Here is a 22,365-nt window from a genome sequence, read left to right on the forward strand (position 1 = left end):
GCTCAATCTTGAAGAAACGTCCAAGATCAAGTCCGAAAAGAAGAGAGAGCAAAATAATGCGCCTTGTGGCTTGATTCGGCCGTCTCGAAAACTCGTTCTTAATAAAATCTTTCTCCGCCGCTCGGTTAATTATGACAGGCTTGCATCTCGGGGACGAGTCAGGACACGCACCCATGTGTTGCGTTGTTTTCGTTTCGCGTTTTCGGCACAGATACAGATAGACAGCCTAGAGGCATCCGCGAGTGTCAACTGTAGCTTACCAGCTGTCTTGATCGTGCACAACGAGTGCTAGATTAATGAGATAGTTAATTTGCAATCGGCAAGTGATAGTGTTGTACAGTTTCAGCGAAACAAGATGTAATTGTTCTCCGGCGAGTAACAATTTCAATATTTAGGACGTACATTCTAAAATGCAGCAGTGACTAAAAAAGCACTGATGCAAATAATTTTAATTGAGTTATCTATTGTTTGAGTAATGAGTTACACAAAACTAGTTTATATCATTTGTATAATCATAATAATTAAACTTCAATCTTGCACAATCATATTTACCATAGACTTTGTCGTTAAAAATTGTTTGTCATTGGTAAACACTTGAAATAAGATGAACGTGATAAGATTTATAAAGCTCGAAGCAATTTTCGTAATTTTTTTTTAATGTCAATAGATGCTAAATATCTATATATATAAAATTTGCGTGTCACAGTGTTTGTTTCCATACTCCTCCGAAACTGCTTTACCGATTTTACCAAATTTTATATGCGTATTCAGTAGGTCCGAGAATCGGCTAACATCTATTTTTCATACCCTAAGTGATAAGGGTTGTTCACCCTTAACTTTTTTAAATTTTGGACAAATTCTTTTGTTTTTATTTTTTTATAATGTGGAATTAAAAATACATACAACCCTAAATTTTTAGCTTCTTATCACCAACCCCTATTTCTTTATAGCCATTTTAGTAATTTAATCATTTTTCATCCCGCTCAAAGAAAATTTTTATATGCGTATTCAGTAGGTCTGAGAATCGGTAACTTCATATCTCTAAGTGATAAGGGTTGTTCACCCTTAATTTTTTTTAAATTTTGGTCGAAATTTTTTGTTTTTATCTTTTTAATGTGGCATTAAAATATACATGCAACCCTAAATTTTTGGTTTCTTATCACCAACCCCTATTTTTTATAATAAGTAAGTTACTTTTTGTCTACACTAAAATTTATCTAGAAACTTGAAATAATTTATATGGCAAAACAACGTTTGCCCGGTTAACTAGTATATATATAAAAGAAAGTCGTGTTGGTTAACTCCATTATAACTAAAGAACGGCAAAGGTAGCTTAGGGCCAGGAGAAGGTAATGGGATACTTTTTGAAATGAAAACTTTTCTAAAAGGGCACTAAACGACACTAAAAAGAGACAAACATATTTGCGTATATGGATTATCTTGCGGGAGAATAAGAGAACGCAAATACAAAGTTTTCTATTATCCCCGTCTCCTCTTTGTGCGATGCTTCGTAGCATAGACGTGTGTATGTGTGTACGTGTGGGTTGAAGTTGACCGGTTGATGTTTTTGTTTGGAGAAGGTTACTAGGATACTTTTTGAAGTGAAAACTCCTTTAGAGAACACTAAACGACACTAAAAGGAAACCAACATATTCGCTTATATGGTTTAGCCTACGGAAGAAAAAGAGCACACAAATATAATGTTTTCTATTATCTCCGTCTGCCCTTTGTGCAATTCGTAGCTTCCCCCTAAGCATAGACGTGCGATTCGTAGCGTCCCCTAAGCATAGACGTGCGTGAAACGTTACATTTTTAAAGGAAACCGCAACCCAAATCAGTGTAAAAGGAAACAAACATATTCGCTTATATGGTTTAGCCTACGGGAAAAAAAGAGCACACAAATATAATGTTTTCTATTATCTCCGTCTCCCCTTTGTGCAATTCGTAGCTTCCCCCTAAGCATAGACGTGCGTGGGTTTGTACGTGTTGGTTGAAGTTGCCCGGTTGATGTGTTTGTTTGAATAAGACTTAGTAAGTGTAGGATACTTTTTTTAATACTTTTTGAAGTGAAAACTTCTTTGGAAGATACTAAATGAGTTTTCTCCGTCTCTTCTTTGTGCGATGCTTCGTAGCTTCCCCACTCAACATGCAGCGATCAAAACGATCAAATCTTATCCGACAAAACCGTAATGCAACTAGGATTCGAAGGATTGCGAATGAAAGGACTGAAGAAGAACAAAAAATTGCACGTGAAAAGCGCCGTGTTAGTATGACTCGACTTCGTGCTTCTCAATCACAAGAGCAAAGCGAGGCGGAACAAAGTTTGCCGGGTCAGCTAGTAAGTTTATAAATTCATTAGTCGAAGACCCACCTTACAGGAAGTACGAGGCATTTAACGAATAATGAATTACAAGCATGAATCATAAATCTACTTTGTGGGTGCACAAGAAGTCTATAGGTAAATATAATGATCGAAAATAGAAGGAAGTAAATGAATGACACAATTTATGGCGTATGGTGCGTATGGAACCGTTCCAGAAACTGAGATAGTCCCAGTCTAGGTTTTATTTTGATTCTATTTTCATAGTGCATCCACATTTTAAGCTACAAATAAGTTCGGAAGCGTTGGTCAACTTGCAATGCATAAAGCTAAATTTAAAAGTTCAGTTATATCATGGAATATTGCCATTTAATTTATAAAATTAATTAATTAATTTTTCACTTTCTTTTTTAAGCCCAAGTATGTGTTGATTGTCTCAATAAGATTCGCAATTTTAATTTAAAGAAATAAGAATTGTTAATCATTCAATTTAGCGTTATCTCGGAATTATTTACCAATAACTATGAATGAATCTTTTTGTTAATTTTATCCCTTATTTCTTACCTTTTAAGTAATAATTTTTGAAATTTTAATAGTTATTCTGCTATTCTTGGAGGAGACAAACCCAACAAATCATAAATCATCAAAATCTGTCCAGCCGTTCATGAGTTATAAATGTTATAACTAATAACTGTATTTTATAAATATTTTATTATTAATAAATGCTATTTTTACTAAGATGATGACTACACCTCTCGAAATACAAACTATAGTCACTTGTTTGTGTACGGTCTAAACGTTGAATAAGAATGGTTCAAAGTAAAATTAGGACAAACGATTTGCTCTATTCCGCCTCGCCGCGGTGAGCTTTCGGTTTGTCGCGCATTTGCCTGTTGCATTAAAGCGTTGTTAAAGTTAATTAACTGCGCCTTTCGCGCTTGTCACTCGCACAGCCCCAATTCATACAAAGATATACGGTACTCTCCACATTCATTCATTAACACACACACATACACAATATTATCAACTAAAGGATTGCACAATTTAAATCGAATTAAACCATTTAATTACTCACCTTAAATATTAAACAATGGTTTCTTCACCTTCCTGGCCAGCAGAAAAGTCGGAATATCTTCGTTTAATGCATAATTCCGGAGTTGTGACCATGTATGAGTTCGCCGCTCTCAACTCGGGCAGTCCTACGCAAACCAAAGCAGTCAGACGTTTGTCATTAGCGCGCAGGGTGCGATATCGGCGTTCTTTCGGTTGTTGCTATTCTTCAGTTCAAGGATCCTCACGGTATGTTATTACACAACACGCACTGTAAACTCAGTCACATTGCACTCGCGAAAATATACACTGCGCCTCTTTGTGTTTATTGTTTTTCTTGTATTTTGTGATGGATTGTCTGTAATTTATTTGGTTTTAGGTTAGAATTGTATCACGGCAAACGACGACTGACTTGCTCGAGGCGGCTGACATAATAGTACTGTCTAGTTCCGCAGCTGATCGATAAACTGCGTGGCGCTACTCGCGGCGGCAATTTGAAATAACTTGCATTCAAACAACAGTTAATATAGGCAAGCAGGTATACACCATTTGTTTTATAATTTTATACTTATAGTTTTAAAAGATTATGTTATAGTAATGAATATACTATTTCTATTTCAGGTAAAATGTATAATGCTTTGAATATAAATATTGGGATTCTTGGTCATGTCGATTCTGGTAAAACAAGTTTGGCTAAATGTTTATCTACAATATCAAGCACTGCTGCTTTTGATAAAAACCCACAATCTCAAGAAAGAGGAATAACATTGGATCTTGGATTTAGCAGTTTTACTGTTCCTATGTTGGAGCATTTGAAAAATGCTACAGATAAAGATATTCTACAATATACTTTAGTTGATTGCCCTGGACATGCAAGTTTAATCCGTACTATTATTGGCGGCGCTCAAATTATTGATATGATGTTATTAGTTATTGATGTGACTAAAGGTATTCAGACTCAGACAGCAGAATGTATTGTAATTGGAGAGATAACATGTAAAAAGTTTATTGTGGTTTTTAACAAAGTGGATTTGCTTGAAGAAGAAAAAAGAGAGCAATTAATCAATAAGGTATGATATGAAACTTATTTTATACTCTGATATTAAAAAGATGATAATAATTAATATTTACAGATGAAACTTAAGGTATCTAAAGTTTTGTCTACTACAGTATTAGGCAACCAAGAAATCCCAATTGTAGCTACTTCGGTAAATAATGACAAAAATTTCATTGGATTGGATGAGTTGATTAATACAATAGGGAAATTATCATTTATCCCTGAAAGAAAAAAGGATGATTTGTTCCAGTTTGCTGTTGATCATTGCTTTGCAATTAAAGGGCAAGGAACTGTTATGACTGGTACCATTCTTCAAGGATCAGTTAAACTAAATGATGTAAGAGTTGTTTAATACTTACTTGAAAAAATGTTATAAGGTCTCACTTGTTATTGTAGGCTATTGATATTCCGACATTGGGGATTACAAAGAAAGTAAAATCAATGCAAATGTTCAGGAAACCTGTGCAAGAAGCTCACCAAGGAGATCGCCTAGGAATATGCGTCACACAATTCGATCCTAAGTTATTAGAACGTGGCATTGTTTGTTCACCAGGACTTGGATCATTTGTAGATTATGCTATTATCGATGCAAATATTATTAAATATTTTAAACACTCAATTGAAAGCAAAGCTAAGTTTCATATAACTATTGGCTATGCAACTGTATTAGCACAAATAACTATTTTCAAACGCAATGGGGATGATATTGCATTTGATATAGAAGATAAGTATCAATTTGTAGAAAGTATTGAACTTGATGGTTTTGACGACGTAAAATATGATAAGTATTTTGTGTTATTACATTTCGAGTCACCTATCTATGCAATTAATAATTCTATTGTGATCGCATCAAAATTAGATATGGATATTCATAAGAATACTTGTCGCCTTGCCTTTTGGGGTCGTTTGCTTCATTATTCAAAAGAAAAAGACTTTCTGAATAATGTACATATATACAATTACAAACAAAAAACAGGAATAATAGATCGCATTGTAGATGGTTACAACATAATCGTCAAAAATATGTTTAAAAAAGAAACTGATTTGGCCAAATTTGTGAATATGAATGTTCAATTAGATAACGGTGATATCGGAAAAATCGAAAGTGCGTTTGGCCAGAGTGGAAAAGTTAAAGTATACATATCACAAGGAATAAACAGTAATGATTTACAATCGCTAAAAAATTCAAATGTAATACTAACATTTAAGAAATACCTGTTCACTGGTAGCAATAAACTTTCGCAGTAGTTTTATTAATGCCTTTTTATTAATCTTGATATGTTATTCACATTTTTATTACTTCCGATTCTGTGTTTCATCTGCATTTTAACGCACCAAATTTACAAAATAGCAAGTAACACTTTTCGTACAACTCCATTCTGTGTTCCGGTTGTTTCTCAATCAATATCAATCATTTAAATTCGTAATTAATTATTGCAGTAATGTAAGTCGTGCCACGTGTATTCTCTATATCGTTAAAAAGTTATAAATTACACATTTTATGTGGTATACAATAGACATAAGAATAATAAGAATTAAATGGAATGCATATCAATTGCAACTACATGAAATGATCGGTATGAATAATTGGCACTCGTAAAAGAAAAATGGTTGTGACTTACATATACATTCATGTGATGGTGAGATGTGTTTGATCAAAACTTATTGTGAATTCAGAATGTGATGAGAGTAATTTGTTCGTACATAACATTTTACATTGATTTGCAATCACGCACAGTTGTGATTTCAGAAATTTTTAGAATGTTCATTATTTGCACCAAGAGATATAGTAGAAAATATTCGCAGTTTCAAATCCACTCACATCCACAAGTTTTCATTATTACATAATTCGAATTTGTTTGCGTATCTTTGTAAATGTTTGTTGCTTAAATATTCATAGGCGCGCGAATCAATTGACTAGTAAATATACATTAATTAATAATAATCAATAATAATTATAATAATAATAATAGGTAATAACACGAATATCGTTATTTATATTATATCATTTCGTTTTTTTTTATATACGTATCGTTATAGCTAGTCATTAATTTTACATTGTCATCGAATTATTGTGCAATTAGTGTGATCAAGTAACAAATGGTTAAAGCAAGCTATATCAAATATCAAGAGTACTCGTTCTAAATATATCGTTTACCATTTCTTTAGCTTCATTTACTTATAGCATTTATAAATATTGTTTTTCATCTTCATATAGCGCACATTTTATTATAAAAGTTGATTTGGTGTGCATGATTACATTTGGGAATGTCACTGATTCAACGAGACGTTTTCTTTGGTACCTAGTTGTGTTTTAATCTCTTGTTAGTCTCGTAGCATTGCGGATACAATCAGTACATCGTTTTGAACACAAGGAAAACTAGTACTCCTCTCCAAGACACATCAAAGTTGGAAGAAGTATTACACAAGCATTCTAGAATACATATCACTATTCAATTGTTCACTTCGTTTCTGATTACGTTGAGTCAAATGTCATGTCCACGATGGTTCAAATAGTACGATAGCAAAAAGGTCAAAAAGCGTTTCATTGTTTTGTGTCGATTTATCAATAGTTATTAGTGAAAATAAATAAGTTTCGATTTAGGTAAATATAGTTCCATAAGTGCCAAGAAGTACTCGGTACCACCTGATTTGGAAAATCGAGTACGTGCAGCTTCATATATGTGTTGTAATTTGTTACATTGCTTCCATCATCTTAATTGTCAAGTATAAATAATTATATCACCCTGTGTTCTATGTACATAAAACATTTACGTTCTATTTTTTTGTTCCCTCTAAAAATCATCCATCAGCTCCTAATAATAAGTATTACGCGCTGCAAAACAGTCTTTCCTAATATTTAATTGTCGTTTGTAATTAGTACCGCGGCTCCGGCCGAGAACACTATGAAGTTGGTGCGTAGCCCAGATTCTTTCGCTGTAAGAACAGATTGATTTCCCTAAACGACGGCCGATCGCAGTCGTTGCGCCGCCAACACTCAAGCATAAGGTTGTAAATGTCTTTAGGTGCCATGGGGTGCGGTAGGTAAAGATACTGGCCATCATCACAATGCATGTGCGCTAAATTCTCCATCACCAGCGGATCGCTCAGCTCGTAATATGCCTGCCGTCTGCACAACGTCAATATCTCCCAGAGCGTGACGGCGAATGACCACACGTCGCTCTTGGTCGTGTACTTGACTTGGTAGACGCTCTCCCAGGCCATCCAGCGAATTGGCACCGGAGTGTTTCCGTCGACCTTGTAGTAGTCATTGGCGTAAAGTTCGTTATAGGTACCAAAATCGCAGATTTTTATTTGGTACGCCTTGCCGACGAGACAATTGCGCGTCGCTAAATCTCGATGCACAAAGTTCAAACTTTCCAGGTACCGCATGCCCGACGAGATCTGCGTACCCATGTACAGAAGGCAGTTGAACGATAGCGATTTGACGCCATACGTGTTCAAATTGGTGCTGTCGGCGGCCACGTGCGTCTTCAGGAATTGACACAGATCGCCGTGGTCCAAGTACTCCATGACAACGCAAAGCGGGTCATCCACGCTGCAAATGCCCAACACGCGGGCAATATTTTGGTCCTCTAATGCTGACAGAATTCTAACATCTCTGTAGAAGTCCCCCCTACAACTTAAACTTTAATAAAATGCAAACATGTATTAAAATTTATAACCTTTCTTTGTCCGAAGAATTCTCTCCCAAGAATTTAATGGCTACCAATCTAGTGCCCAAAGACAGATCCGAATTATATTCGGGGATTCCGTCTGCTTGTGCTATGTACACCTGGAAATATTAAATAATTTAATAGTCATCTTTATTCATCAGTTGTTGTAATAGACTTACTGTTCCAAAAGCTCCTTCTGATAACTTTGACAACATTCGAAGCCTGTGTCTGGGAAATTCTGGAATTACAGTTTCTTCCAGTCTTCTCTTTAAGGCGTTCAAGGCTTCCTGCTGAGTTGGTGACTGAAACAAATTTGAATATTAATATGCACGTTTGCATGCATTGAATAACTACTTACGCCATTATGACTATTCCTAGATATTCTTGTTCCGTTCGTAACACTATTTCTTCCATTTCGCAATATGCCTCGCTCCGCAGCACCTTTAACACTTCCCGCATTACTCCCGCTGCTTCCATTACCACCAAGAAGCGGGAGCGTTCCGGCTTCCGGTATCGCATAGTCATAGGCATCTGTAAAGTTCGCACATTAAATAATCGCTTCATAAAACACGCCTAATATCATCTTATTACAAACATTACCTGTGGGTGTGAATCCATACGTCTTCTTGGAGCTCAACGTGTTCTGCATTTCCATAACTACCGTACTATAACTATAATAAGAACCGATGCGCGCTTGATATGGTTCTTGATACACGTTGGTCTCGCACATCTGCTCCAGGCCCGAATGTGGCAACGGCAGCGTTGAACGTAAACTTGATTGGAGCGTACCATGGCTTCGCCTGGAATCGATATCGTTAATCTCGGTGACGCCATAAGCTTCAATATGGCCGCTGCCCTTCTCACTAACGCCGAGAACAGACTGTGGCTGAAGTTGCGACAATGTGTTATTGGGAAAGTCATGATTAGAAGAATTCGGACTGCGATTAAACTTGCGGTTCTTATAGCGATTCATGATCAGAAATATTGCGCCCACCAGAAACACAATTAGCAAAATAAGACCTATCACAATGAATGTCAAATACGCCGGATCGTTCAATGTGTGATTGTATTCCGGAATTGGAATCTCTATTTTGTCCTTATTGAAATTCCTATCTTGGTGTCTCACTGGTGGTGGTGTGGTAGGTTCCGGCTCCACAGTGAAGTTACCATGAGCCACAACGGAATCAAAAGTAATCTCACTTATCATCAACCATTTGGCGGCGAAATAAAACTGCAGTTTTACATACTTTCCAACCCGATGATGCAATTTGATGGTAATATTCCTGGCGCTTTCAAATATTCTATCCTCCACATATTCGTATGTGATGGGCTCACCCTTATTGAATCTTTTCCCACCTACACTGAAGAGCACTTTAGCCACAGAGAAGACTTGCACTTCTTTTGTAAACAAATTGTTGCAATAGATGTGCACGCTGGAGAATTCACGGACGCGGTCGAACTCGAACTTAATTTCGATGGGCTTCGAGTTGCGACTGTCGTTTTTCCACCCGATCCACGCCTGCTTATCGTCGTGGAAGTCCATCTTAAAGTCGTCCTGACCAAACTTGCCATCGATGAGCTGGCCGAGACCGTGCTTGAGTTCGTGGCCATCCCAGTGGCCGTCGTACCCAAAGTCGTAGAATTCCCAATTCTGGCCACGTTTGTCCCCTTGCGGCATCGAATAGCTTACGATTCCGTCCGTCCATCGACAACCGTAGAGCTCTACGCGCATGCACACCGTTCGTTTATGAAAACTATACGGATAGAAGCGTATCTTGCTCGCCCAAATTGGTGGATACAGTTGATTCTTCTTCTCTAGATAAGTATTCATGTTACCATTAATCACCTGCAACAAATACTGCAGGTTAATATAGACAATAAGACAGTTTTCTTGAAGTGTATTGACCGACTAGACATATTCTAAGTTACCAAGTGCGTAATTGATTAAAGTCTAACATTTCCTCGCCCATTCGCCAGCTGTCTGGCACTTTGATTAACTAAAATGTTAAAGTTTCCTTAGTTCTACCAATGGCACCGTCATTACTCCGCTTCATTTTGCCCATACTAATGAACGAACGACCAGAGACAAGGAATTGAAATCGTAACGATTCCAATTCGTAACTATTACGACAAGTAAGTCAAGTGCAATATAGCGGATACAGCTGACGTGCCATTGTTTCAGCAAAGTCTTAAGTTGTCGCCTAAGCAATAACCGTTGCCGCCGATGTTGCGAATTCGCATTCACCGGGGATCGTTTTATCGTCGCCGTTGTGCGCAATGGCGATGGCCGAACAATCGGCTGTTTTCAGAATAATTAGACGCCAGTAAGTCAGCATAATGTACGGCCGTAAAGTCGCATAAATGTCATAAATAATTACTATCAACAATTAAGCATGCAGCGGACGTCTACTAGCAATGTTTCTTCGTTCCGGAAACTTTACGAACGTCTCGCCGTACCAAATTAATTTATAATCAATGTTATAATATTCCCTTTAGCTTTAGGACTTGAATTTCGTCGTAAATTACAGTAATTAACTGAAAGCCGTGGTCTTGGTGTGAGTGACTATTCTCAAAGTTAAATTATTTCGTTCGGATATAAACGAATAATTAAAAACCGCCATTATTATTAAATAATTACACATTATTGCCATTTGGTCATGGTGCAGGTATTTACAATTAATTAAATTCTCTAAGATAGTAAAATACATTTATTATTCGAACCAGCCACGAATAGTCAACTTAACCTAACCTCAAAATATATTAACCTCAAGTCTGTGCGCTTGAAATCCGATTTAAATAATAGATTCCTAGATGGTAAGTTCTAGCAGTTAAAATTTAAAATTCGCAAATGTAGGTTTTATTGCTCTACAAAAAAGACAAAAACGTCTTTTATGATTCTGCCGGGCGCCGGCAATTTTCATTTCCCTTTTGCCTTGTTTTGTATCTCGTATTTCCTCCTCTGCGGTTTACCAAAGTTTATTTTTTTCGGGTTACAATCCGCACGCGTTTCCTGTCCCAGTAAAAATACGGAGTCCGAAGTGAAAACATAAAAAGATAGAAAGCATAAAAGTGCCCCCGAATACTGGTAACCTGCATAATTTCGGCGCATGGATGAGTCATGAGAAGCCTTCCGTTTGTATTTTTGACAATCAATAAAATATTTTGCCAACCACATATATAATATTGCTAAATGTAAAATTGCGTGCATCATAAACAAAAATTGATTAATGGAGTCAAAAATTGCTTTACATTAAAATATCATTCTTCTATGAGTGAGCTTTAACCTAATTCTAACCTCAAATTTCGTTTATCGACGCATGAAATAATTATGAATATTTGAGCGTATTCTTGTCAGTTCAGTACAGTTAAATATAAAAAATCGTAATATAATAATATTAACTTCGTTATTTGCCATAGAAAATAAATTATTAACACAAATAATTTGTATTTTATTCCTTTCAGTTCTGGTTATACTTATGTTATGTATGCAAAGCTTTTTATCATCAGCTTAATTTTTTACGTCCTTGGCTGCTGGTAATATTAATTTTATGTAAAATGCTTGACGTTGTCGATGGAGCTTAGTGCGAGGGCGGTTTTCCACCGGCGCCAAGGACAGACCACAAAAACAGGGTCTGCAATAATAATAAATCTGGACGTATAAAATAAAATATTATATCCTAATCTAAAGCTAAAAAATTAATACCACCAAGAAATAGACTTCATAAAATTACACTAAATAAATGCATTAATAAAATATGCAAAGATAATTTTCTAATTGACTTTCACCGCCTGTAGTATCCTGTGTGTTACATTTCAGTGTACTTGCAATAGAAGTTATTCGGTTGTTGATGGTGGTTGTTGCCGTAGATATCCCTGGATTAGTAATGGCGGTCGACGTAGGTATAATAATCGAACTCATGCGAGAATTTCTAATTTCTGCAGGTCACGCAATCGTCGCCGCCGCTGTCGAGGGGGAAAATACCCGACCGATTGGCGCCCTGTGCGCGTCTAGGTTTTTATTTCGTGTACGCTTGTAAAACTGATTAAAAATCCTTGAACTAATGTAAAATTCAGTAATAAAATTGTTCAGCATTAAATCTTTTCAGATAAAAAAAGTTGATATTAACGGAAACAAATAAACAATTGAATTATTATAAACTTTATTGATTTCAAAAATTTTCAATTAAACCACACAAAGAAAACAAAGCAATCACATTGTATGGGTAGGGGGTTTGTGCGAGATGAGGTGGGACAAAGAGAAATAAAAATGAAAAATGCGCGATAACGCCAAGCGCTTTGAAATGGAATTGAGTGTCACGCACAAACGATCAAATGATTAGAACATAAAAATGTTTATCAATATTGCTGGCATTTTGTGCCCGCGTGGTGGTGGTTGCATGTTTGCACAAGAAGCAAGCATACAGAGCATTTCTATTTGTTTTTCAAAATGAAAATGTAAACGTCGCGCAAGAATCAGACAATCATTTATTAAAAAACAAAGAAAGCAAAGTTCAGATTATGCATATATTATGGAATCAAATTGCTCACGCTAACGTCAAACCACAATGTTTGTATATTATATTAAGTGTGTAAAATTTGATTTTTTGTCGCTCAGAACGTTGGTCTGCACAAAATTCAAATATTTGCCGCAAGATGGCGCACATAAAAAATTAAATAACCTACAAGTTTTTACCCGCAGGTTAATCTACAAAATAGTAGAATAACTAATGATTTTTTTGTTTTTGTTCCTATAATGGGCCAATTTCGCCAATAAAGGTATTTTAAAGAAATGTAAGATATATTACACTTCTACTTTGATTCGCAATATACTTTTTATAATTTTTAACTTGGTTAACATTAAAACTTTATTTTATACGATTTACTTTCTTCTTTTCTTTTCGGTATGTTTTAACTCCTTATATCTGTCTCTCTGTGCATTGCACCAACTGCTTTTTCCGGTGTCCTGAAGTGTTCGTTAGTTAGTTTCGTCGGAAAACCTCATTATGACAACAAGCAGAAAACGTGAGACGGTTTTAAAACCGCTTGCCCTCCATTCCAAAGCTCAACGCGTACAACCCCAGCGTTTTTTTCGTTTAGCAACAAGCGTAGGTAGGTACATTGCGAAAAAAAACGCAAAACGAAAACGGAAAATGCTAAAAAATGAACTCGATTAAAATCTACGAGGCCGGTTCGTAAGAAATATAAATGGAACCAAGCACAAACCGTTTTCCAGGCGTATAATTAAATGAAAATAATTTAAACGTAATTCATAAACCATAATTTATTTCACACACAAAAAACACCTTGGTTGCAAAAAATCACGAATCGTTTAGACGAAAATGTCGACCAAATTGAATGAAGGTTTTTTTCAATCAACATTATTGTTTGTTTCGTAATGAGTTTTGCTTTTGTTTAACGTCTGGGGAAAATTTCGAATGCGATATAATTAAAAGTGGCGTGCCCAGTTAATTGATATTGATGTTGCTACAAGCAGCTACAACCCATTTTCGTTGTTTGCGTTCGATATTAATCACGCCGCAGGATCACACGCCTCGTCGTTAAGGTGGATCGCGGCCGGTGAGGTTGCATCAAAGATGGATCGTGTTTTCCGCCCGATTCCAGAAATTAATTTCACATTGCCAAAACAAACAACGCACAACACACGACGACGCACCTTCAAGTGGTATACATCCCGAAGTAAACAAGCGCCGGATATTGCCATCCACAAAAAAGAAAAAAATACGCACGAAACTTTTAATTTCCGGATTAATACTGAATATTTTATATTTTGCACAAAAGCTTATTTTCGGTGCGATGCATTCGGCTGCTAGCAATAAAGATTTGGCTTTTAAGGAAACGTAAACGTTCCGCTTCTTTTCTTCGTCTGCGTTAACGCGCGCAAGCAGTAGAAACGATTATAAACTGCATAAAACGCAAGAAACTTGGCACTATTCTCCGTGCCCCTCTCGCCGTTTACGCTCCGTTCCGAAATAGAAGCAAGTGCGCTGTGTGTTCACTGCCTCCAGTTGTGCTTCCACTCATATTCCATTATTTCGGCGTATTCCAAAGGCGGCGGCAGACTCGTAATTCTCGTGCCTCTTTTAATTTAAGACTTTCGCAATTTACTCGTAATTAAAACATACTTCAGCCGAGCGCTGCACAACGCAGCGCAACATTTCGAGGTTATGTAAATCCAACAAATCTACTAGTATGTAAGTACTTACTTACAAAGCGCAAGTAAACGTTATCTTTTATTAATGCATTTTTAGGCAGTTAGCAATTTAAATCCTTGCATTCCTCTGACAACCGTGTATCTACATTATGCAGAAACAAAATATTAGCGGGATGTATAATATGATATAATTAAAACAAGATGGAGTAAGTTACAACATTTATAACTCAAGAACGGCTGGACAGATTTTGATAATCTATGCTTTGTTGAATTTGTCTCCACCCCGAATAGCAGAAGATGTCATAAATTATTATTTAATGTTATTACAAGTGTTAAATAAGAGGTAAAAAGGTGTATTCCATCTTAGTTATAGTTAAATAATTCAATCAGAGATGGCGCTAGAATACATTATTCGTAATTTTTAATGTTATTTAAATAAAATTGCGGCTTTTATTCTTGAAATCGAGACGTACAAGGCCCAAGAAAGTAAATATTAATTAAATTTTAACTATACATTAAAATTTAATGACAAAGTTGCAGGCAAAAGCTAGTTTCGTATATAATGTATTCACACATATGTATTTTTGTGCTTAAATTAACTTTAAAACAAATAATAAACTTGCTCCTTGCAGTTTGACTACTCATGCATTCAACGAAACTTAAACTTAGGTTACAAGTGCGATCAAAGCAATAGATAAAACGAAATAAGTGAATACGTGCCCGGAATGGTAAATCGTCCAATTTATATTTCATCTCGCAGCCGTGCGTCAATGTTAATAGCGCCCACAACGTGCACGTTGGTCGGTATTAAGCATATCCTCTCGCACACACCACACAAACTTATCCTTATCCACCCAATTTCTTCGACACGGTTTTCTCTCGCATGATTCTAAAACATCCGACGGCTGTGGAAGATTTAAACTTTTCAAGATCTCTTATCGCGATGTGTTCGATGTACTCGATGTACACTCGAAGGGCCGTAAACGTAATGACACTACAAGCATTAGATTTTCAGATATGGACGCTTTACGTAATGACTGCTCCGGGAAAATGTCGAAAACATGCTGTGCGCTAAGTTCAATGTTATTCCACAACAGTTTGTATACGGATTAAGTGAAATATATACGAGTACGATGTAAAGACTAGTTGAAGTTCAAGCTCAAGATGAGGTACTGATAATGGTAAGATGCTAGTTTCATTCATTATATTTTATATATGAAAGCGAGAGAATGGCTGAAATTGTATTTACTAGTCGACGAGGAGTTCGCCATTTCATCATTGAAATAAATAACTGTAAGCAGTAATTGATGAACCGGCTTCTGGCAAACTGCACTCCGTACACTGAACGCATATCAGAAGCAATGTAAACACGTACTGCTCGAGGAGGCAACATGTTCAATTTTATCGTGATCATAAAGCACAAAATGTTTGTTTTTAAATTTTAATAGTCCTCTTAAACTCGGTTTATAATTGCGCATTGAAACGTAAAATACCTCAACCAGCAAACAAATTGATGTGTATTATTGGTTGCATATGTTAGTGACACGTTTCTAACCTTCCATGCAGTAGTAAAAACTGGTATTGTAGGTTAACAACACAAAAATGCTGGAAGTAACAAGCTGTAGCAATAAATTACGACAAAAAAGTTTGCGAAATAAACGTCACATTCGTGCCGTACAGCGCGGCGACGCCGAAAAGTCGAAGCGTGCACGTAGGCGACGAAGAATAATTACGCCCGATATTATTGCAAAGTGTTTTATTTAATGAACGCTGAACATTTCCAGCGAGAAAACGTGTCCGAGCCGCAACAGTTGCCCGTGTGGAAGCAGATGTGAGATGTTTTCTCTGTTTATTCCATGCGTCGTTCTAAAGCTGCACTAAAAGTTGGCTTGAAGAGCAATGTGTGTGAGTGCATTGCATGTGTGCACTCGTGATTTTCAGATCGTAAATCTTGCATTTTAATTAGCCACTTTCGCCTCAACACTCATTAGATGTGTTTATTTTAATAATTTATTATAATTAACGGGTTAGTGTGCTCGACAATGTCAATTTTTCACCATCTTGCGCACGCGAACTGCGGGAGATTCTCAAGGCACACAAAATTTGGTTCTACGCGATGTTTAATTACAAGCTACAGGATCATTAATATGCAGTAATGTCTTGTAAGTACAATTTTAATGTGGGCACAAGAAAATAAAACGGTTAACTGAACGATTAAAACCAAATGTCCAAAACCGTATTACAAATGTCGTAAATTCGTGTAACAAGTGAAGAAAGTCAACTTTACTTATAGTTTACAGCCGGTTATTAAGTTTTTTTTTTGTAAATTTTGCAACAAAAACTTAAACATCTTATTCATTAAATGCATGAATACGAAACACAGCGTAGTTATAAATAATTTAATATCCATAATGCTTAAATTTCAATTTTCTATTGCTAATTTGAATGTGAAATTGGTAAATCCGGGCAATTATTTCAGCACCAATTTGGTTAGAGTAAAATTAACTCAAACTAATGAAAATATTCGTGGAAAATGTCAGGTAAAATACGGGATACATTTTCATACGCGTTGATGCTGGTGACAAAACGTACTTAGCGCTCGGTACAATATAATTTAATTTAATATGGTAATAGATTGCCTTCGCTGTGGTGCGCGTACGTCCGCAAAAACAAATTCGCTCTTCAAATTAATGCGTTGAATGCATTTGCGCAAATTGAAGTTCTCGGCCGTTAGTTATAATATTACCGCTCGTAGATATAATAAAATAAGTAATTATATTTATTCCCAATGCATAAAATTAACTTCGATTCGAACTTGTTCGCCCTTGAAACACAGAATACAAATATTATTAAATTTATTATTAGAAAATGCCGAAAGTGTAGTTGTTTTGTTTTGGTTTTCCATTTTCAGTCTGTTGTTTGTTTCGCGGTCGTCACGCAAGTGCATCGATTTTCCAGCATTAGTCTTACGGCGTTTCCCCGTTTTTCTACGACTTCCAGCGGTAGTTGTTTAGTGGCACTCCGTATTTCCTACCGCCACCGGCGTAAAATACTATATCAAGGGTAAGGCAGGCATAGAGGGAGGCGGCCATTACACATACGCAGCGAACACCTTTATAAGCGTGCCATAACATAGTAGTTTTGTGTGAAAATATATTAGTGAGTGCTTTGCGGTTCTTTGTGTTTCCGCGTGTAACGCATTCGGACCGCGCCACACCTCGACGTTTTTCCCTAATGAGTAAACGCGCGTTCAGCGTACACATCAACGCCAAAGGATAATAAAAATTCTCACCTGGAATGCGTTGAAAAGCACAATTATATGACGTGTTCGGATGGTGCTTTTAGTTGAAATAATAGCACTATACACACCTGAACCAGGTCAAATGTATTAAACGTTGTTTCTCAATGGTATAATAAAATCTGTTTGTTTGTTTTGTTTTGCTATTAAAACAAACCAAGTCTTCAAAGCAAGTGCATTCATATTTATTTGCGTAATAATTAAACGGTTATGATTGCAATGTGCTCCGCACGCCGAGAGAGCACTCCAGAGGAGCAATAAATTTCATCGCAATCTTTTGATCATTTCGAAATCCCGACTTTCCTTCCTCTTGCATGTTGCTAGCACACACATCTTCCGCTGAGACGCATTCGTAAAAATAAACACGTTCATTTGGTTGGTAATCCAGGACACTCACAACTCTTTTTCGCTGAGAAGAATTAAAAATTCAAAACACCCAGAAGCACATCCGCATTTTGCGGCAAGCCACATAAATCCTATGTTTATCTTAAATTAAATTTAATATATGAATGCGAGGAGAATTATGAATGAAAATGTGTCGCTTCTTCATCATTTCTACACCCGGCCTACGCTACATACTCACAAGTATGTTGAATATTCAGATACATGAATAGATACAGAAGTATCATCATTACGAAGTAAGAAATGTTAACATGCTGGATGTTCTCTTTTAACGCCCTGCGCATTTTATTTATAAATCGCCAGTAAGTAATAATGAGCCATGTGTTCATCGCTTTGATTCTGGGATCCAAGCAAACGCAAATAAATAAATCTGCAGATGCAAGATTAGCCAATTCTATGAAAAATTTATTTTATTTTCGTTTTTTATTTCTAAACCGAAGTAACAAAGATCTGTGTTCAGTCATTAAGAACCGAATCGGTTGGCTTGCCAAGACTGAATGTTGCAACAAGTAAAAACGCACAGCAATGTCTTGTTGCAATTTATTATCGCGTGTATAGTCGTGTTGTGTTTATCGGAAGTGAGTAATCTATGAATCATCAAGGATGCCAAGCCCTTTTCCTATGTCCTAAGACTATATTGTACTTTTAATTAAAACGCGTTCATTTATAAACTAATTAATTCGCTGCTATTACTGAAATTACGTCCGTTCGGTGTTTATACCGCAACTCAAAGCATTGATTTTTTTTAGAAAATGAAAAAACTGCACTAACCTCTTCACCATTTTGTGCCCGATATTGTATCCACTTGTTCAGTTTAGGCCGCCAATAGTCCAGAGTATAAGCCTCTGCAAATTCGGCACCCTGTCCATTCCCAAAGCGTCCTTGTGTCCCAGCGGCTGTTATCATGTGCGTAGATTTCAGATCGATCTGAATCCATTCGTTGGGCTCCTGTGTTGCCTGATTCTGTGGGCACCATGCACCGCCGTTTTTCTCCGTACGCACGCTGGAAATAAAATTGTTTTCAAATTGTTTCCAAAACAATACATATCATACGCCGGCTTAACGAGTGTGTTATAAAATGTGCAAAACAACAATAAAAACTGTATTTTATTTCCATTTCACCCTGCTAAACGCAAGTTCTATTTAATTACTCATAAATTGCACATTTTATGAATGCCCCATGCGTGTAGCCATGTATTTTTATAGGTTGCAGGATTACCATCTGATGGGGGAGTCGAAATTTATGGTGTTTAGGCAGGAATGTACCTTTAGGGTGGAAATATTAAGGATATAATTGAATGTCCGTCTAAATCTGGCTGTGTCATTGAAGTTACGCAACAAAATAAAATTCAGAATAATCGGATGAAGGCGATGAAAGTTCACGCGCCGAGTAACAAAAAGACGTTTTTGTGGTATGAAGTCTCGTGAGTATTAACGCGCTTCATACTCGTATATATCGAAGCGCCCATCCATTATTCATTGATCTTTTGCGGTTTTTTTTTCTCGAGCAGTTCAATGCGTCGAGTTTTCCGAGGTGGATATCACCGTGCTCCCTTCAACGCTATTCATATATTCCCAGTACACATTGCGATAAGACGTCACGAATGAGAAAACTTACGCGCGATTTTTCAGGTGAAAAAAAGGTAATATCAGCGTGGGAAATATGAGAATCGAGAGAGGAATCAAATGAAATTTTTATGTCTGCAAATCTGCCGAGCATGGCCTAGATATTTAGGCTCACTTTGGATGCAGAAAGGTAAAAGAGAACAAACACCTGGAAAATGGCAGCGTCAAGTGTGCTCCCTGTCAATATTTGCCTATTTTCTATTCTCACGAAAAGAAATCGCGATTTAAAGATTAAATATTTCGAGAGAGAGAAATTTTCGCTTGAAGAAATCGAACAAACACATATTTTGTAAATAAAAACTTTTTCAAATAATAATTTCAAGTGAATAATTAGTAGAACTTTACGAATAACAAAAGAATATTGTTTATGAAGAAATACCGTTCTCAGATTCGATTTTTGCACATAAAAGAAAATCGGATGTTGATTCCGTCTTGGTTCTTTCTTCTCTGTTCAGTTTCTTAGCCTTTGATTAGTTTCCATTAGGCGGGCGCAGCACCAAATCAAACAACAAAATAAATGCTGTGAAGCAGCCGTCCGTAAGCTTAGGTAACCGCGCGGAAAATGCGGAAAATTCACGAATGCGCTTTTTCCCATTTCACCCGGAGTTATTCCATTCTCTTCACTTATTTAATCTGCGCGCCTTTATTCAATCCTTTCATTTGTAAAACGCGCGCACTTTGAGTTCGCCACCGCCTTCGCCAAATTCCCACCTTATCAGTTATGCTTTTATTCGTGCGGCTGTTTTACTTTTCCCATTTACATTTTCTTCGGTTTGTCTTTGTGGGAGTTTTGGCGTGTACGAATCCGACGGTTTTGTTTGCATTGTCGGCGGGTGGTGGAGGAGACGGGAGTGTGTATTTGAATTTGCATTAAAGTATGAAGTTATAAATGGCGTGGCGCGAGTTTCGGGCCGGTTGGACTTGAGGGAATTTTGAAGAATCCTGTTTGGTGTTTGGAAAATTCGCAAAGTTGAAATGCGAAGCGAATTCGATTCATAATACAAAATGATGGATGGTGGTGATGGTTGGTTACTGCTTATACCTGTATGAATTCCAAGTTTGGGCATTACCAAGAAGAAATATGAATGATGGAGGGCATCATCGTGTTCAAGTAAAAAGCACGGAGAAACAAAAAACAAAAAGTGACAATAAAACCAAAAGCGGAGCGCAGTGTAAAAGGAAATACTCATTTGTACTTTTGCATTAAAAAGAGCACTCCAAATGGGTATATCTACCATGACTATCACTGACAACAATAACATTATCTACAAAAGAATTTTTACGCCTACTAAAAGTTATTTTCTAGTATAACTAATTTTTTGTATGAATTTGGAACACTCTGTATCATAACCTCGAAGGAAAAGCCTTGTAATGGATAAAAGGGACGGTCTTCAGGATGTGTCTTATTTGATTAGCATAAATTTTCGTGATCCTCACCGTCCTTGATGTGGACCGACATTGCCGCTATCGAAGGACGAACTGGCAGTGATGTCATCGTCCCGGATCTGCCCGTTTTCCATTCCAAGCGGGGCAATGCATTGTGCTGGAAAAACATTTACACAAAAATCATTACTTCAAGTATTTCGATTTTAATGCAGAAAAAAAATTAACTTTAACCACTTTTATAAAGATTTATTCTTAATATTTTTAATTCACTAAAAGTAAGTTTTTATTAATGGATAATCAAAGTTAACCAAATGTAACAAGAAAACTACATTATTTAATTATTGTAAACGCCGTCGCCGTAGCTAAAGACTAAACGATTGTGAGTGATTCTGATTGATTAAGTGAACAATAACGAGAAACAACAGACGCGGCTGCTCGACTGCGCGGCGTCGTGTACAGGCGTATAAGCGACGCAATTACACGCCTTGTTTAATCGAAACAATGCGCCAAATGTAACTACGGGCTCGTGTGCTCAGCCCGAGGAGGATAAAACCGAACGCCGACGAACCGCCTCCATTCACTTACTGCACTTACGTGCGCACCCAATAAATTAGTCTTCATTCGCTTGCGTACACGACGCGGAACAAGAACGAAACGCAGCTCTTAATCGTCCGATTGTTGTTCACGAGAACTGCCGATGGCGTTACGACCCGTGTTGTAGTAGTGTAAGTATTGGTGGTAATACTTTTAATTCGACACTTTAGACACGAAGCCGCGCACTCAAAAAGCGCAAGTAAATTAATTACATTATACTTACATGGATCAACGGCCAGCGTGTGCACGACTAGCAGGCACACGTGGAGCACCACGCGAGGAAACATTCTGTCAGTTGCACCTTCAAGTCATCTGCAACAGAAATAATAAGCATTTTACTTTCATGCGCGATTTGTAAAACAGCACGATGCAAATTGGGTTGCCTAACGACACGCGCTTAATCATAAGTCGCACACAACGTTGCATGTAATGTTTTGGCATTATTTTCTGTCACTGCTGCATTATTAAATTATACAAAAGCAAAAGCACCATCGCCACGCAAAGTATAAAATTACGCCTAACGGCAGTCTCGATGTCCCGTCTACTTCGCCGCTAATCACTAATAATCCCCGGCTGATTCCTTCGTCTTCCTTTTGCTGTTCTTGCGACTCCTTAGTTCGCTTCTTGGTGCGAGGGTGCAGGCAGCGTGTTGCTTTGCTGCATCTCTATTTTATTGGATATAGATGTCGCTTGGGTTTCTTTTTCTTGCTCACGCCGCCGGCGAGCTTAAAGCAAAGCCACACCGCGGTAGTTTAATACGGCTTCGTCTCATTAATATTAACC

General features: G+C 37.0%; 3 protein-coding genes across 3 annotated transcripts in view; 1 reads left to right on the top strand and 2 right to left on the bottom strand.

Moving 5' to 3' along the window:
* LOC135794852 (WD repeat-containing protein 47) overlaps positions 1-3,535 on the bottom strand; it is a 44,302-nt gene extending 40,767 nt beyond the window's left edge. Inside the window, exon 1 of the mRNA XM_065306310.1 lies at positions 3,396-3,535. The gene's annotated coding sequence lies outside the window, so the exon portion shown is untranslated. The remainder of the gene's footprint in view (positions 1-3,395) is intronic.
* Positions 3,536-3,771: 236 nt separating this feature from the next.
* On the top strand, positions 3,772-5,680 carry eEFSec (eukaryotic translation elongation factor, selenocysteine-specific). The gene is made up of 4 exons (XM_065306314.1): positions 3,772-3,908; positions 3,992-4,440; positions 4,504-4,764; positions 4,824-5,680. The coding sequence occupies exons 2-4, from the start codon at positions 3,997-3,999 to the stop codon at positions 5,673-5,675; spliced, it is 1,557 nt and encodes a 518-aa protein (XP_065162386.1). The 5' UTR covers positions 3,772-3,908; positions 3,992-3,996; the 3' UTR covers positions 5,676-5,680.
* LOC135794854 (discoidin domain-containing receptor 2-like) overlaps positions 5,676-22,365 on the bottom strand; it is a 51,883-nt gene continuing 35,193 nt past the window's right edge. The window contains exons 2-9 of the mRNA XM_065306313.1: positions 21,806-21,894; positions 21,040-21,145; positions 18,748-18,979; positions 8,705-9,950; positions 8,463-8,635; positions 8,284-8,406; positions 8,114-8,223; positions 5,676-8,064 (exon numbers count right to left, since the gene is read on the bottom strand). Coding sequence (XP_065162385.1) covers positions 7,332-8,064; positions 8,114-8,223; positions 8,284-8,406; positions 8,463-8,635; positions 8,705-9,950; positions 18,748-18,979; positions 21,040-21,145; positions 21,806-21,869 — 2,787 coding nt within the window. The 5' untranslated portion in view covers positions 21,870-21,894 and the 3' untranslated portion in view covers positions 5,676-7,331. The remainder of the gene's footprint in view (positions 8,065-8,113; positions 8,224-8,283; positions 8,407-8,462; positions 8,636-8,704; positions 9,951-18,747; positions 18,980-21,039; positions 21,146-21,805; positions 21,895-22,365) is intronic.

This window comes from Atheta coriaria, unplaced genomic scaffold (assembly GCF_025399875.1).
Source record: "Atheta coriaria isolate IRGN ID8LTWV9N9 unplaced genomic scaffold, Caltech_Dcor_3.1 hic_scaffold_6_pilon, whole genome shotgun sequence".
Taxonomy (NCBI): domain Eukaryota; kingdom Metazoa; phylum Arthropoda; class Insecta; order Coleoptera; family Staphylinidae; genus Dalotia; species Dalotia coriaria.